Source organism: Pinus tabuliformis, chromosome 7 (genome assembly GCF_031772625.1).
Source record: "Pinus tabuliformis cultivar Carrire ecotype Pingquan chromosome 7, CPIR1, whole genome shotgun sequence".
NCBI classification, from domain to species: domain Eukaryota; kingdom Viridiplantae; phylum Streptophyta; class Pinopsida; order Pinales; family Pinaceae; genus Pinus; species Pinus tabuliformis.
The window spans coordinates 1,990,207,451-1,990,224,629 of NC_142293.1; the positions used below are offsets into that span (position 1 = coordinate 1,990,207,451).

At 39.0% G+C, this 17,179-nt stretch overlaps 1 protein-coding gene across 1 annotated transcript; it reads left to right on the top strand.

Annotated features, from left to right (window-relative positions):
• The first annotated feature begins 16,455 nt into the window (after positions 1 to 16,455).
• Positions 16,456 to 16,869, top strand: LOC149256446 (peptidyl-prolyl cis-trans isomerase-like). The gene has a single exon (XM_089455373.1). The coding sequence runs from the start codon at positions 16,456 to 16,458 to the stop codon at positions 16,867 to 16,869; it is 414 nt and encodes a 137-aa protein (XP_089311499.1).
• The last annotated feature ends 310 nt before the right edge of the window (positions 16,870 to 17,179 follow it).

The following is a 17,179-nucleotide window of genomic DNA, read 5'->3' on the forward strand; positions in this document are numbered from 1 at the left end:
TGCCCTGGAAAATGGTTTAGCTTTTTCAGCCAGCACCTGCAAATTACCTCATCCAAATAAACAATACACAATTGAAGTGAAACATCGTCCTGCAGTGCCTGATAACATGAGATACTGGCAAGTTTTTGGAAGTGATAAACAGATTGAGAGTTTTCTACAATCAAAAGATGAATTTGAGGATAGCAACATAGATTTGGAAGATGAAATAGATATTCAAACTGATGTACATACTAGTATAGAACAACTTGCTATTTCGGATGGGAAAGTTTTTGTAAATAAAACTGTACATAAAACTGAAATACATAAAGACCCAGAAAAAGAGGAATTCAAAGTACTTCAACTTAAAGACAATATGTTGCCCAGAGGGCTTGCCCCTTTGGAAGAGTTGTTTGACTTTAATTATGTTGCTAGAAAGCCAAAAATGGAACCAACAGGAACAAACATTGAGGAGTGCAACATAGGCACCGAGAAAAATCCCAAAATCATTAAACTATCAAAATCACTACCTATCATGGCTAAACAAAGGTATATAGCTCTGTTCAAAGAATTCATAGATGTATTTGCTTGGAGCTATGAGGATTTAAAAGCTTATGATACTAGCATTATACAACATAAAATTCCAATCAGAGAAGACCAAAAACCATTTAAATAGAAACTGCGTAGGATAAATCCTATCCTAATGCCCTTGGTTGAAAAGGAAATCAAGAAAATGTATGATGCTAAGATCATAGTCCCAATTAGATATTCTAAATGGGTATCAAATATTGTGCCTACAAGGAAGAAAACTGGTGAAATAAGATTGTGCATTGACTTTAGGAATTTAAACAAGGTTTCCCTTAAGGACAACTATCCATTACCAAAGATGGATCACATACTGCAAAGGGTAGTGGGTTCTAGTAGGATCTCCTTGTTAGATGGTTTTTCAGGGTATAATCAAGTTTTGGTGCATCCTGATGATCAAGATAAAACAACTTTTACTACTCCTTGGGGAACTTTCATGTATGTGAAAATGCCCTTTGGATTAATGAATGTTGGTGCTACTTTCCAGAGAGAAATGGACATTGCTTTTTCAGATGAAATTGGGCATTTCATTGTGATTTATCTCGATGACATCACTGTTTTTTCAAAGACTGATGAAGAACACCTAGCACATCTAAGAAGAGTATTTGAAAAATGCAGAAAGTTTGGTATCTCACTAAATCCCAAGAAAAAATTGTTTGGTCTTGAAGAAGGAAAACTTTTAGGCCACATCATCTCCAAAGATGGAATCAGAATTGACCCCAGTAGGATTGAAGGTATCCTTAAAATCAGTCATCCAAGAAACATGAAAGAACTTCAATATTTTATTGGAAAAATCAATTTTTTGAGAAGATTTATACCAAATCTTGCTGAATTACTCCGAAATATAACAAACATGCTCAAGAAAGACACAGAAATTAAATGGAATGTTGAAGCCAAACAATCTTTTGATCTAGTCAAACATGCATTAACACAAGCTCCAGTTTTGATCAGCCCAGATTTCACAAAAGATTTTATTATCTTTTCTTTTGCATCTGAACATACTATTATTGTTATGCTATTACAGAAAAACAAAGAAGGATATGAACAGCCAATAGCATTCTTTAGCAAAGATCTAAGAGATGCTTCTTTGAAGTATAATATCATGGAGAAGCAAACTTTTTCTCTAGTCAAAGCAATAAAATATTTCAGAGTTTAAATTTTACATTCTCATATCATTGTTTATGTGCCTAATATAGTTGTCAAAGATATTCTCACAAAAAATGGACCTGATGGGAAGAGAAGAAAATAGATAGTTGTGATCCTGGAATATGATATAGAAATCAAGCCCACCATGTTGATCAAAGGACGAGGATTAGCCAAATTGATGGTTGAATCAAATTTCAATGCATTAGACATCAACATGGTATTTTCTTTAGATGATCTTGAGGAACTAGTGACTCCACCAATAAACAAAGCATATCTAAACTCCCCCTGGTATGCAGACCTTTTGTATGTTCTGTTCAATTTGAATGCTCCTCCTAGATTGTCCAGAACATAGGCCAGATGTCTAAAATTAAAAGCAGTCAAGTTTTGCATTATAGATAGTACATTATATTGGAAAGATGTTGGAGGTGTCTTACTCAGATGTTTGTTAAAGGATGATGCTGACAAATTTATGTAGGAATTCCATGAAGGTGACCGTGGAGGCCATCTTTATTGGAAAACAATTGTTAACAAAATCCTTAGGGCTAGTTTCTATTGGCCTACACTTTTCTCAAACATTCATAAAATGGTAATTGCTTGCCATAAATGCCAGATCTTTGAAGGGAAGAGAAAATTATTACCCTTGCCCCTGAAACCCATCTCTATTGAAAGTCCTTTCCAATAGTGGGGATTGGATTTCATTGGTGAAATTCATCCTCCATCCTCTACCCAACACAAATGGATCCTGACTGCTACAGACTAATTTACCAAATGGATAGAAGTCGTCCCTTCTAGAGTTGCTATTGATTCTTTCATCATAAAATTCCTTGAAACCAATATCCTCTCCAGATTTGGTTGTCCTAGGAAACTTATCACTGACAATGCTACAGCTTTTAAATCAAAGAAGATGGTGGATTTTTGCCACAAGTACCATATCTCTTTAGGTCATTCAACAGCTTATTACCCTCAAGGTAATGGGTTGGCTGAATCCTCAAACAAAAGTTTGGTAAACATCATTAAGAAGATACTGGAGGACAATAAGAAGTCATGGCATAACAAGTTGATCTATGCATTATGGGCTGACAGATTGACTACAAAGAAATCCATTGGCATGTCCCCATTTCAATTGGTTTATGGAATAGATGCAGTTTTCCCTTCTTCCATGGGAGTGCCAGTCATGAAGATCATTCAAGAGATACAAACTGAACCAAATGATATACAAAGAAGGATAAATCAGACAATTCAATTGCAACAATCCAGAGAAGAGGTATACAACAGAACTCAGGTTGTCTAGGAAAACATAAAGAAAATTTTTTACAAGAGGACCAAAGCTGATGATTTCAACCTGGGAGACAAAGTGCTAAAATGGGATTCAAGAAGAGAAGATAAAGGAAAGCATGGAAAATTTGAAAATCTTTGGAAGGGTCCATACATTATTTCTGCTCTCAGAGGGAATAACGCATTTTTCCTCAAAGAGTTGGATGGAACGGAACTGCCAAGAGGTCCTGTCAATGGCAGGATGCTAAAGCATTACTTCTCATAAGCACACAGATTTCCCTCATTCCATTGTAAATATCACAGTATTTTATGTTTTTCTTGAATAATTCATTTGATAAAGGTTGAAGCACACAGAGAAGGCCACAAACCTGTTTTGATGAAGTTACTACAAAAAGAAATCAGATTGAAGACAATGCAGATATGGAGGACTCAAGGCTACTGATCTTATGTTCTTGACACTTCAAACTGAGAAGTGCCATCCCCAGCTGGAGCCACTGTTAGGGTCCTATAATTTATAGGATCTCAAGGTGATTGAGTATCTCATATTTTGCAGATTTCATATTGTTCATAGAGTTCAATATTCAATTGATTTCACAAAAAAGAAGAAAAGAAAAGAAAAGAGGGTATTAAAAAAAAAAGAGAAAAAGAACAAAAGAGAAAAAAAAATGAAAAGAAAAGAAAGCCCCAAATATTGTTCAATTCATACAATCTAAGCATGATTGAACAAATTTCAATTTTTGTTGATAGAGTAGAAAATAAAGATCTGCCAAACAATTTAAGCTTGGCAAATCAGTAGCTAGGTAGAAAATAAAATTGGTTCAACTGTTCAATCTGAACCAATGGGAGAGATAAGTGATAGAGTAGGTTAGAAAAAAAAAAAATGAAAAAGGGTCTGCAAGTCCAAATGCACCCTGCAAATGAAAAAAGGAAAAAATGTTAGATTAGAAAAATAAAGGGTAGGTAGGTTGAAAAGAATTACAAAGGGAAAAAACATGAAAATTTTGCTTTAATATTTTATTATATGGTTCATGTGTTTGTGCTAATGTGGAAAAAAAAGAAATAAAAAAAAGGAGTTAGGGGTCTCATATTATTACTCCTATCCTATACTCCTATACTCTGTCTCCCCCTTTCATTTTCCAACCCCACCACCCACATACACGTCACATCAACCATTACCCACCCTTCACCTCTCATCCAATTTTGCACTCACTATTCGATTCAATGGCCCGTATGATTTTTCGCGGCCTCCCCCCCCCCCCCCCCATCCTCTGAATGTTAATGCCAGGGGGGTTTGAAATCAGTGATTCTCGTGCCTTACCATTGTGCATTCAATTGGCTGGACCGTTAGCCAACGGACCCACGCCACTTCAGGCCTGTCCAATGGGAATGCTCCAAAAACTACAAATACACCATCTCCCACCCATTACAAAATTTTAATGTGTTCTCTTTACTTACAGGTGAAAGAAGAGTTGTTCAGGCATACACAGAGAAGCAACGAACACACTGAAACAACAACACAGTTGCAGAAAGCTTCATTTTTCTACTGTTATCAGACATCCCCCTTCTTGAATCCCACTTTCTGTTCATCCCCTTTCTTTTTCCCTCTCTGAGTTCCCTCTTATTTTCACTCCTTTTCTGTTGCAGTTCACCTGCAAATTCAATACAATCCAGGTTTAAAAATTTACAGAAGACAACCATGCCACCAAAGAGGAAAGAACAGGAGATATTCAATCCAATGGTGCATCCACTAGTGGATTTGGACCACATTCCACTGGTAGAAAAAGACTTCAAAATACATTATACACTCTCAGAATTTGATCGCTTTGATATCTATTGCTAGTGGTAGGACAAATTTGTTGATGAAGTGGATGACATAGGGCTTTGGGATTCCAATTTTCCTTTCTATATTTTTCCCAAAAGCCATAGTTGCCCAAAACTAATCAAAAACTGCCACTCATGCTATAATCCATAGCAAAGGGTAGTGATAGCCCCGTTAGGAGACATATTGTTTACCATTGATGCTAAATCTATAATGAAGATGATGCAGGCTCCTACCATTGAAGGAACCACTCCTTTTCCCATGAAATTCTCACTGAAATGTATCAGAGGCTATACTTTACCAAAAGAGTTAAACCCTTGGAACTCTTCATGACTTAATAGACCCCACTGCCTAGCAAGAATCCTCCTTATTCCTCCTCTTCTTTCCCTGATAGAACTAGGCATATAGTCATTGTACTTTCATATTTGCTGGGCTATTATTCAGATCAGTGGCTTGATGAGGCTATAATAGGTTTTCTATCCATCTTATCAGCAGAGTCAAAGCCTTCTGTCCTATTTAATTTCAGTCAATTCCTAGCAGATGTTATCCATGAGAAAATTGTAAATTTCATCACAGAGGAAGTGTTTCAGTACTCTTCAGTGTTGGTATATATGTTTGTTTATTTTCAGGCAGACAAATTTCAATTTATAATGAGCAAGTTAAATGAAGAAGGTGAACCCCAATCTGTCATTTTCTAGACCACCTTAGTGATGAAGGATCAAAAGGACTTCACCTACAAGACATTTATAGAAATGTTTGTTCATCCAGCTATGAGCCTCCTCAGTGGAACTGCAGAACCCAGAATCAGTGAAGAAATTAAAAGGATTATGCAGTTGACAAACCAAGAAAGAACAGGAGATTGGTACTTGTACCAAAATTACACATAATTAAGGGTATATGGATGTGAGTTGGCCCCTTACAAGTTGCCAAAGTTCATCCCCATGAGGATATTTTCGCTTGAGTACATCAAGCAGATGATCAATGCAGATGAAGTACATTTTGTGGCAGCAAAGAAGAAATCACAATTTAGGATCAAATCCCAGATTGGTCCTTTTATTTGCAACAATAGGGCAGCAGGTGAGGAGGTAGACAAGAAATTGAAGGAAATGAAGTTCACTCATAGTTTCACATGGTCCTATGACCCATGGGGCATCATCTCCAAGAAAAGAGTGGAGAACAAATCAACACCCTACATTCACACTCAAAGGCCTGAAATAGAGAAATTTATGAACCAGATTGAGTGGATGCCTGACACACTACAAGAGGCTGAGGAACAAGTAATTTCTTCTTCAAGTGCACAGACTCCTAAGCAGCAGGAAAGACAGAGTACATAAGACAGATCAGACAAGGGCAAGGAACATGAAAAGGGAACAACTGGGAAAAGGCCAAGAGAAGATCAGTCACCAGGGACTGATACTTCTATGAAAGAATTCAAATTGAAATATAGGAAAAGGGCCAGGATGCACATGGGCTTAGGCAAGGAATCACCGTAGTAAACAGTCATTAATCTGAGTGATATTCTTGATTCATCTCCAGTTGGAGGTCAATCTCTTCCTACCACTCCAATCTCAGAAAGGAAATAGACTCTCCAAGTCTCCACATCTACCAATGTTACTGGAGAAAGGGAGGAGACCATCTTTGACACCTTCAGAGAGATAAAGATCAGGAATGAAATGTTAAAAAAGAGTACTTATGCTCAATTCTGGAAACAAATTTCTTCTTCTCAAGGCAGACTTCTCTCAGCTTTTGATTCAGAAAAAGGCAAAATGCATATGGCATTTTTGGAAGCACAAATAGCTGAACCTAAAACTCCAATTGATTACAAACAGACCTCTTTTGAGTTTGATGCCAAGAGTGTTCATCCTATTGATCAGCTGGAAATGCACAAACAAACAGGTGAAATGATCTCATCTACTCTAACCAGTACCTTTATGAGTTTGTTTAAAATGCAGGTGGCCTTATCAAATGCTCAATCTTAGCTGAATATGGTCCTAGCATATATCCTCTTCTTTTGATGTTTCTTGATCCTTTTCTTCCTCCTCTTCATACTCTATGTAAAATAATTTCTTCTCAGCACACTTATGACCTTTAGTGCATTTGCTATCACAATTGTAACAAAGCCCTTTTTCTCTTTTTTCTTCCAATTGTTGTGGTGTAACCCTTGTAGGTTGTGGAAGGCTAGGAGAAACAACACTTCCATCTTTATAGTTATGAGGGGTAGACTTCCTTGTTGCCATAATTTTACTTTCCAATATGTCACAAATCCCTTTTACTCTTTCCGGTTGTTGTGGTGTTGCTCCAAAAAAGGTGTTGCTCTTTGTATCCTCATAATGTGCTATCATTTCCTCCGTGAGAATTGACCACGTAACAAGTTGTTTACGAGAACAAAGCCCTTTATACCATAAAAATTGATCCGGTTCTAAATATTGAGATGCAATACATACCTTTTGTAACAGTGGTACACCATGTAGATCAAAATATTGCTCCATCTGAAGTATCCAATTTACCGGATCCTTGCCATCAAACTTCCTCATCTTGCTTTTTCTTGATTTTAGGGCCTCGATCTTGAAACGACTATAACTCTATACTTTCGGATATTTAAGTTCTGAAATTGCTACCTGTAGTAGCCCTTTGTGTCCTCTTTCCAATGCCACCAGTCTGATCCAAATTGGATTCTCCAAGAAAAAGTTATGCACAATCTCCCAAGATGAACTGATTATAGACCTTTCCAGAAGAGCGAACTTGTATGAAGTGCCACGTCTCAATTTTTTGACTTTTGGATTTGAAAAATATATAAAAGAAACTATAGTCCGTCCTCTTTCTGTAACTTCTTACGAAATTTCAATCCAATCCCCAAAGGGAGAGTTATGACGATTTTCCCCAGGTCACCTGTTTGGAATGTAATTCAGGAGTCTGCAAAAGACCAACTTCCTCAGATCATATCTCTGAAAATATAGCGCAAAAAGCTTTGAAATTTGGACCCGAGGTTCAGCACGATGTCTTCTCAAATGGGTTTTTTTTGCAACTTCTAAAACGTCGCAGAAAAAAAAGTTATAGCGAAAATTCCACAATGACCTGTTTGGAGCAGCGAAACCCTAGAATCCAAAGCTCTAATACCAAATGTTATGAAACCAGCTCAAGAAAAGATAGAAAAGATAGATCAACGCCTTAGAATTCAGCCTCTTCGAGGGGGCAACCTCCTTTACATTACATAAATGAACAATTCTTGGATGATACAAATGAAAATACCTCCTTTCTATATATAGGAGTCTAAGGGGTCATAACATAATCAGAGCCGACATAACAATAATAATGTAAGGGCACAATAATAACAATAGTGGGCTTCTATGGGGCACAAGAGTAACAATATGGGCACTACATGGGTACATCAATATAATAAGTGGGTTGTACTAATAACAATAAGGGGTTACACTAGTAGTATAAGGGCCTAACAGATTTCATCTCAATCAAAAGACAACAAAATTAAGTCTTTCGAAGACTTAGTAGTGAAAATTGGATATGACCCCTTAGATGTAAAAGAAACAGAAGAGATAATTAAGAAGGAGATTGATATAGAAGCTTTGAAGAAGCAGCTCAAAATGCCTGCAACCCATGATCCCTTGACCAAAGAGATAGAGGAAACAGAAAGTCAGAAGGCCAAAATGATGAAATTAATAATGGAGCAGTCAGTCCAAATACAACAAATGGAAGCAGAGATGGAGAAGATGGTACAAGAGAAGGAAAAGGTAGAAAATTCGGTCAGCACCACTATGGAGGCTCTCCTCTTGCAACTATTCCTACAACCACTCCAGCAACAGCTGCTACAGGGGCAAGAAGCAGTACAGAATAGCTAGCCACGTCCATGGAAAGCATGAATCTTCAGACTGAGGAGATTAAGAGACTAGAAACCCAAGTTAGTTTTTTGCAGGACCAAATCAAAAGAGCTGAAAGTACACACTCAATGGAGATGTAAAGGACACGGACCTTAATCGAAAAGTTGCAGAAATATGAAAAGGAATCATCCATTAGTAACACTCTAGGAAGGGTGAAATAGATCAACTAGCACAACATCATCAATGGCATGAATGAAATCTGGCCTAGCACCCAAATTACATTTGAACAGAAGGAGTTAGTGGAAAAAGCTAAAGAAGCTATTTCATCTACTAATCTGGCGCTGGGAGACATGCCAACAACAACCAACAAAATTATTAAATTTCTGAATTCAAGGAATAAGTATGAGCTAGAAGAGTTGGGAGTAGCAGACAGGACAGAAACTATTCTGCATGTGAAAAATTTATTGACTAAGAAGAACCTGAATGTACAGCTTGAGGGAAAATGCCAAAATTTGGAGCTTACAGTGAACAGGTTTTTCAACAGAATTGAGCCTTTAACACAGAAAGGTCTCCCTTCTTTGTTTGTCATTAATGACAAACTCATGGCTAGATAAGATTATGTCAAGAGGCTCCAAGGCATAGCCCAAGATGTTGTGAATCTCTCCAACATTACAGGAAAAGCATTGTTGGAAGCTATCAGCAATCCAATCTATATCGAGCATGAACTGAAGCACGTTTTTACAGTCAAACCCACTTTTGCACGGTACATTGAAGCTGATGAAATATACCATAGGTTAATCAAGGTCAAGATTCCAGATGAAGAAGCATGGAGTGACTTGTGCGATTACCAAGAGGAATAGGACAAAGAGGATTGAAGGAACGGCGCAGAGATGAGTCAGCACCCAGCCAAGTTAGCAGAGCCACTACAGCAAAATTAATTACTCAGCAACAACATCCATAAAAAATGGGACCAGATGTCCAAGTTATCTCATCGTGGCCACTTCATGGTTACACTAGTCAAATTTTCTTTCATTGTAATTAATAACAAATTAGCAAGTGTACAAGGCAATCGTTGTAGGATTTTGTTAAATACTTCATGCATTGGAAGTATTACGGGTTGGACCCGAGTTATCTGAATAATCTTCCTTTTGGAGCATTGTAATTGTTGAGCTGGAGCATCAATAATAAAAGACCGTTTGCAAGATACTTGAGTTGTTTTTAACCTGGTGATGTCTTCTTTTTGTGTCAAATATATTGTTGTTTTATTCATTATGCATTCCTAAATCTTATTGTAAAGCAGAAATTCTAGATTAAGATATGTTGTTGGAGCATATTATTCCTATCTGTGGTTATAATCTAAATGTTTTCTTTTGATGTATGGTTAAGAAATACTTAATTGATTTTTAATTATTACTGATTTCATTGTTTTGTCATCTCATTCTGCTTTTAGATCCAGTAAAGATAGTTAACTTTCCTTGCAAATGCTTTGGAAAAGTTGATGTTACTACCCAACCTTTGACTCCATAGCCCAATAGAAAAGATTTAAATCTGACTTGCCCCAACCAAACAAACAAACAATCAAGCAATCAAGTAACAAAACCCTTTCACCATTATAGCTAGCCTAATACATTAAAACATTGAAAATAAAGATAAATCTGGAAATATAAAGAGAGAGCCCTCTCTGAGTCTAGGAGGGCTAGATCCTGGACTCCTAAGTGGTTTGATGTATCCTTTTTTATTTTGTCTTGCCAATCTTAAAAATCATAGAGCGATAATAGATTCCTCACCCAGTCAACAAGAAAGCTATTCACGCCTTCTTGGGGAAGATCAACTTCCTCCCGAAGTTCATCTCAAATTATGCACAAATTGTCAAACCTATCCAAGATATGATCAAGAAGGATGCAGTCTATAGTTGGGGGAAGAAGGAAAAGGATGTGCTCGCCTGTATCAAGTAGGCAATAGCATATGAACCTGCACTGTATAGCCCATATTTTAGCAAATATTTCTTGCTTTATATATTTTCTTCTGACAACTCACTCACTATTGTGCTCACGCAGAAGGTGAGCTGAACAATGAACGTCCCATCTCCTTCATGAGCATGAGCATGCAGGGACCTGAGCTCAACCATCCCACCATGGATAAACAGGCATATTTTGTATATAAGGTGGTGAAACATTTCAGATCCTACCTATTGAAAAATCATTGCATAGTCTTTGTGCCACCCCTAATAGTCAGAGTGATGCTTGTTCAACAAGAGCTGGGTGAAAGACATGCGAACTAGATGAAAGGACTACAAGAGTATGATTTTGATATCAAGCTAGTTCATGCTGTCAAGGGTCACAATCTCTGCAGACTTGCAGTAGAAGCAGTACACATGCAAGAGGAAGAAAAAGATCTCGCCATTTGGGAGCAAGAAATCGACATGTACAATATAGAGCGAGAACCACCCACTTCGCACGATAACTCTTGGTACGAAGAAATGTTCCATTAACTTGAGCATGGCACCATGCCCTCTCACTTTTCCATGCAACAGAAGAGGGAACATCGCCTCAAAGCCTTATCTTACCAGTTGGTGCATGGAGTGCTTTGCAAAAAGCACAACAACAGAATTTTGCTTGGGTGCCTAGAGGCATAAGATTCAAAGAGAGTGTTACGTGACATGCATGACGAACCAGTCGGAGGTCACTTTGCGGGTAACAAAACTGTGCATAAAGTCGTGAATGTCAGGTTCTACTAGCCCACATTGTTTAAAGATGCACACAATTATGCCTACAAGTGCCCAGTCTGTCAGCTATGCGCTGACAGAACTCGAAGGTCAGCAACCCCACTGCAACTTGTTGCAGTGGAAGAACCATTCCAATAGTGGGGCTTAGACATCATTGGGGAAATATTCCCCCATTCATCAAAGCAGCACCGCTACATTGTGATTGCTACAAATTACTTCACACGGTGGATGGAAGCAGTTCCGCTCAAACAAGTGAACAACTAGGAAGTCATTAGCTTCCTTCAACAGAATATCATCTCGAGGTTTGGCATTCCTGTATCACTTATTTTTGATAATGCAACTTACTTATCTTCATTGAAATTGTATGATTTTTGCATTGCAATATGGTATTATGCTTAAACATTCATCTAACTACTACCCGTAGGGAAATGGTCGAATTGACAAACACAAATATTATTCGCATCATCAAAAAGACTATTTACTCTGAGCAGCGAAATTTGAATTCTGCCCTAGTGAATGCACTTTTGGTTGACCGAGTTACACCCAAGCCCTCTCTGAACACATCTCCATACTTCCTTGTATATGAAAAAGAAGACATATTGCCACCCAATATCTACTTTCTTGCTCTCCAGTTATCCCAAGAACCCTAAGGCCATCCGTGTCTATTGATTCAACGTAGGATGGACACATTACACAAATTATAGGAAGAACAGATGAAATCAACAGAAAAAAATTCACTCCACTAGAATCGTATCAAGAGATGGTTCAATCATAAATCTGTAGGGGAATGCTAGCTTCGATGTGGGTGACTTAGTATTGAAGTGGGATAAACCCCATGAAAACAAAGGAAAACACACGAAGTTCCAGTCTCTCTGGATTGGTCAATAAACGATTCACAAACAACTTAGCAAACACACGTATCGCTTGCAATCACTTGACGAGAGGATTGACAACCTTCCTGTCAATGGCCAAGATTTAAAATGTTATTTTCAATGATCTGGGGTCACACCCCACCTATGTACATAGCATGCTTACTATTTCTCTATTGCTTTGTTGTTTTACTTTACTATTTTTTGCTTTGTTTTTCTTTTCTTTGCTTGGTTGTCTTGTCATTTTGTTTTGTAAATAAGTGTTTTCCTATATTGTGTTCTGGCTTTTGAATAAGTATGTGGTTGAGTTTAAAGAGTCTTGTGACACTGCAGCACTTGGTCAGTCTTGTGTCTATCTTCTCTATGCTTGGTTGTAACTTTTGGCCGATGAAGCCTGGATGGAAAATACAATCCGTTTGTAAGGGAAGCTCTAGTCAAACCATCAACTTGTGTCCAAATTTGGAAACCCCATGCATGTACTTAGTCTTCTGCTCTGTGTGTTCAAGCTTAATCCAACTAGTAGGAATGGAGAAGGGGAAAAATCTAAACGAGCAAACCTAAATCAGAGGTCTTACATGCTTCTCTGAAGGAACAACCTCTTCTGCTCTCAATAAGTTGAGATCCCTCTTCTGCCCCAAAAATAAATAAGTGCCTATGCACAATCCTCTTTAAAAAATACAAAGGCGAAAGAAGAGAAAGGCTTCTTGCGTAGAGAGGTGAAGCATGCAACTCCACTGGGGTACTGACCAGGCTTGCTAGAAGTGGAGAAATGTGTGTGTTCCTGCCTGACTCCATCGGGGTACTATCCAGGCCTACTAGCAGCGAAACAACACCAAAGATGAAAACTTATACTCTGCAAATCTTAAGCTCGCGAACCAAACTACCCTTCCTGATTTTGAAACACCGTGATCTAACTAAAAATTGTGTTGTGTTTGACTGAGTTGGTACAAGGTGAACAATGTTTGTCCATGGGGTAAGTGGGGAAGCTAAAGTAACATTCACAACGAATAAATACTTCCAGAAAGGAAAAGGTCCTGTGTTGCAAATGAACCGAAACAGAGAAGCTGGTATTCAACGAGTGTGTCACCAAGTGTTGTAGCAACTGCAACACCCTCCAAAATTTTGGCCTGCATCCAAATTCAGAGCCTTCCTTGGTTTTTCCATTGATGGTCACAAACACTCGAGCTCATCCCATGAGACCTTATTGAGTTTTCACACCCCTTTTTCTTGATCGACCACTGGTCGTCTTTTGGCATGTTAATCGCTATGTCATGCTTGTGAGTTTGTTTTGGCATTTTTGAAGGTTTGTCTTTTTGTGTATGAATTTTTTTCGCTCTGTCAACATCGGTTGCACTCACACACAAAGTTGTAACCACTGACGTGCAAGTGTTGTCATGGTCATTTGAAGCCATATCTAAATTGTCGCACTTGTCACTCTTAACCTTCAAGTTCGTCTCACTGAGCACATGTTGTCTTGTTGATTTGAGGTGTCTTGTCGTCAAGTCATGCTAAGTGTGTGATCACATTGTCAAGTATGCACAAGTACACTTGCTTTCACACTTAGTCAATTCTCTTGAAAATTTGTCGACTGGACAACCCTCCGTCAACCAGACCCGATCTCAGTGACCTTACCCAGAACTGCGCAGAGCTTGAGGCTGTCCTCTGGGTAGCCTACTCTGTGCAATTCTGGAAATGAGCCAGCTGACTGTCTCCCAGAACTGTGTAGAAGTTGTCCCAAAACCCAATCTAGTCTATGCTTCCTACAAGATCTCCCATTAAGCCTTCCACTGGTCAACCGGAGAAATGACTTGAGTTGTGACCCAAGGCTATACTAATCTCCAAAATTGTGCAAAGTTGTCCTTCACCTACCCTTCTTCCTCGCTCTGCAAACAGCCCAAGAATTGTGCAGAATTGTCCTTCACCTTCCCTTCTTCCCCGCTCTGCAATCAACCCAAGAATTGCGTAGAGTTGTCCTTCACCTTCCCTTCTCCCTTGCTCTGCAATCAACCCGGGAATTGTGTAGAGTTGTCCTTCACCTGCCCTTCTCCCCCACTCTGTAATCAACCCAGAAACTGTGCAAAACTATTAGGCAGACTTCCTTATTGACCTACTCTACTCTCATTCAGAAGACTGCATAGATGTGGTTGTCACTAGCCCTTCTTCCCCGCTCTACAATTAGCCCAGAAATTACGCAGTTATGTCTAGGCCTAGACTGTCTCCCAGGATTGCACAATTTTGACCAACAACTCCTGTAGCTCGATCTTATCCTCCTTTGGAAAACTGTGTAGAATTTTCTGCCAGTGCCTCCTGCTGCCCGCACTGTCTTCCCCAGAGAAATTGTGTAGATCCTAGCTAGATGATCTGGCCAGTGCTCCAATTGAAAATTGTGCACATTGGCCCAGTAGTTCCTCGACACCCCGCATGGCCTTCCTCCCAAAAACTGAAACAATTCTACCTCCCAGATGGGTTTTTCCCTGCAGCTATCACTGTTATCCCAGATTGCACAAATCTACCTCCCAGTGATATCTACGCAGTTTTTCCTGATAATGCTCCAAAAAATCGCATTCCGGCCTGAGCTATGCTCTGCGTAGTTTCAGTGCCTTGTCCCTCTCTTAGTCACCTGCATCGAAACGGAAAACAATGCATCATGTTAGACTAGGATATTTTTGGATTTGATGTCGTCTCGTCATGGGTGATTGCAGGAACAGGTACATCGATGAAACATGGCATGACGACAAACGGGATGGAGAAGAGGCACATGCTAAAAGAATTTATCACAATCGAATGAGCACATGAAGCATATCAAGCAAGCGAGCAAAAGGGACACATTCACATGCACCATCAAGGAAAGACCAAGACCATCGAAGAGCCCGCGCACTTTGCCATGCGAAGGTGAAGACATGTTACACTGAGATCATATCGTCACTCAGCAATACAACAACTCGACACGGACACCACAATCAGCCAATACATGTCAGCAATGTCATGTCAAATTGTGTCATGAGTTGCCTCGGCCATGTCACTACTATGGGCCATACTTGTTGTAATCAATGTAATGTAAAAGTGGAAGTCCAAGAGACCCATAGATGAAGTTGAAGAGTCATGTGAAGTAGAAAATTCATAGGAATTCAAACATTCATGAGGGAAGTAGAAGAGTCACAAGGGTCAGTTATACCCCCCTTGGCTATATATACCCCCTCATTTTATGAGAAAAAGATTTTCCACCTTGGCTCCTCCCGCATAGCCTTGAGAGTTTGTAATATGTTCTTTGAGGAAAGAGTAGTGGCTCCAACGTCCCATACTCGGATTAGTGATGTATGGTGTACAGATGTGTCTTGGATATTTTTCTTAATTCCAATGCCTATCTCAGACCAGCACGTTTTCACGCATGTTTTGTATCCATTTGAAGACTATTCTTTAAACGTTTGTAATGCATGTTTACTTAACCTGTACTAATATAGTTGAACTACTTCAGTGATTTTAGTACTCATGTTGTTGAAGATGTGTTGTATTGTTTGTCATTGTTGTCATGTCCATGTGGACTACTCTGTCGGACATTAGATAGACCAACTTTGTGTTTTCTTGGTTTTAACGATCATCACCCCCGTGTGGACTATTCCACTGGATGGTGTTCGTGTTTTCCCTTGAACTTTGGTTTTCGCGACTGTCGCATCTGCTATGGACTATTTCGTTGGATGCTAGACACACCCTTGTTGTTGTTCGCATGTGTTTCTTCCTTGGTTGGGACTATTCCCTCTCATCAAGAGGCTCACTTTACCTCTCCCTTTTGATAGTAAGAGAAATCGGACACAGAGTTACATTAAGCACTCACCGGGCACACTCACCTCGCTTTCTTGAAGTTACAAGCATAACACTCTCATGTGCTGAACAACAAGAGCGAAGGCAAATATCTAAGATAATGGCAACCAGGCCATTATACCGGATGGGACTCCTACACCAAATGGTGTGAGGTCTTATTGGGACTTCATACCGAGGAGATCTCCTTAATATTGGCGGGTCCAGCACTGTCAACACAACTTAATATATTATCGATTGAAATAATATTTAAAATATATCATTATTTGGGTATATTTCAATATGTAATATTACCTCTCTCAATTTGATGATGTTACTTGTGAATTTGTATGAAACTTTTAACATCTGAGAATTCAAGTTCCAAACCTTTCCTTATTCAACAAAACCTTTAATCTTGATAGTTAACTATCGATGGAGGTCGGACGAATGAAGATGAGGAAGAACAGACTCTATCATAGGATGTCGATCCCAAAGGTTCTGTTTGAACTGCAAGTCAGTGATACCCTAGTCGGCCTGATTGTGGTGGAGCCCTGTGTCGTTGAGGTTTCAAAGAAGGTTGAGAACTTCAACATGCCCTGTACTGGCGAGAAAGGCACTGACCAATCTGGTAAGACCCTGCATTTTATGGTTTCAACATTCCATCAAGTATTCCCAAGGTTCATTAGCCATGGCAGTGACTTCACCCAGGGAAACGACACTGGTGGTGAGTCGATCTTTGTAAAGCAACATACGGGGAAAAACATCCTCTCCATGGCCACCGTCGGCCCTAATACTAATGAAATTACTGACCAGGTTTTCGGTGAACTATTCAACAAAAGTTTTTGATTAGTCTTGGTATCCAATAGGGTTCCTATGTTTCCATAACCTTATGCCACTTAGTTGTTGAACGGTACTGGCAATTTCGAGGTCAAGAAATTTATCGATAATTGTTAAAACCCTATCTGGAAAATCTTTGTGTCTCATGGTTTGTGAATGGGAGGTTGTATCTTCAATTGCAGACAAAATTTATAAACTAACAAGTATTCCAGAGGGGAGTATGAGACTCCTTTATGGGGGGAGGCAATTAAATTTGGAAAATGCTCTAAGGGATTATGACATCAAGAAGGATGCTTCTATTTCTCTCATTGTCAGACTA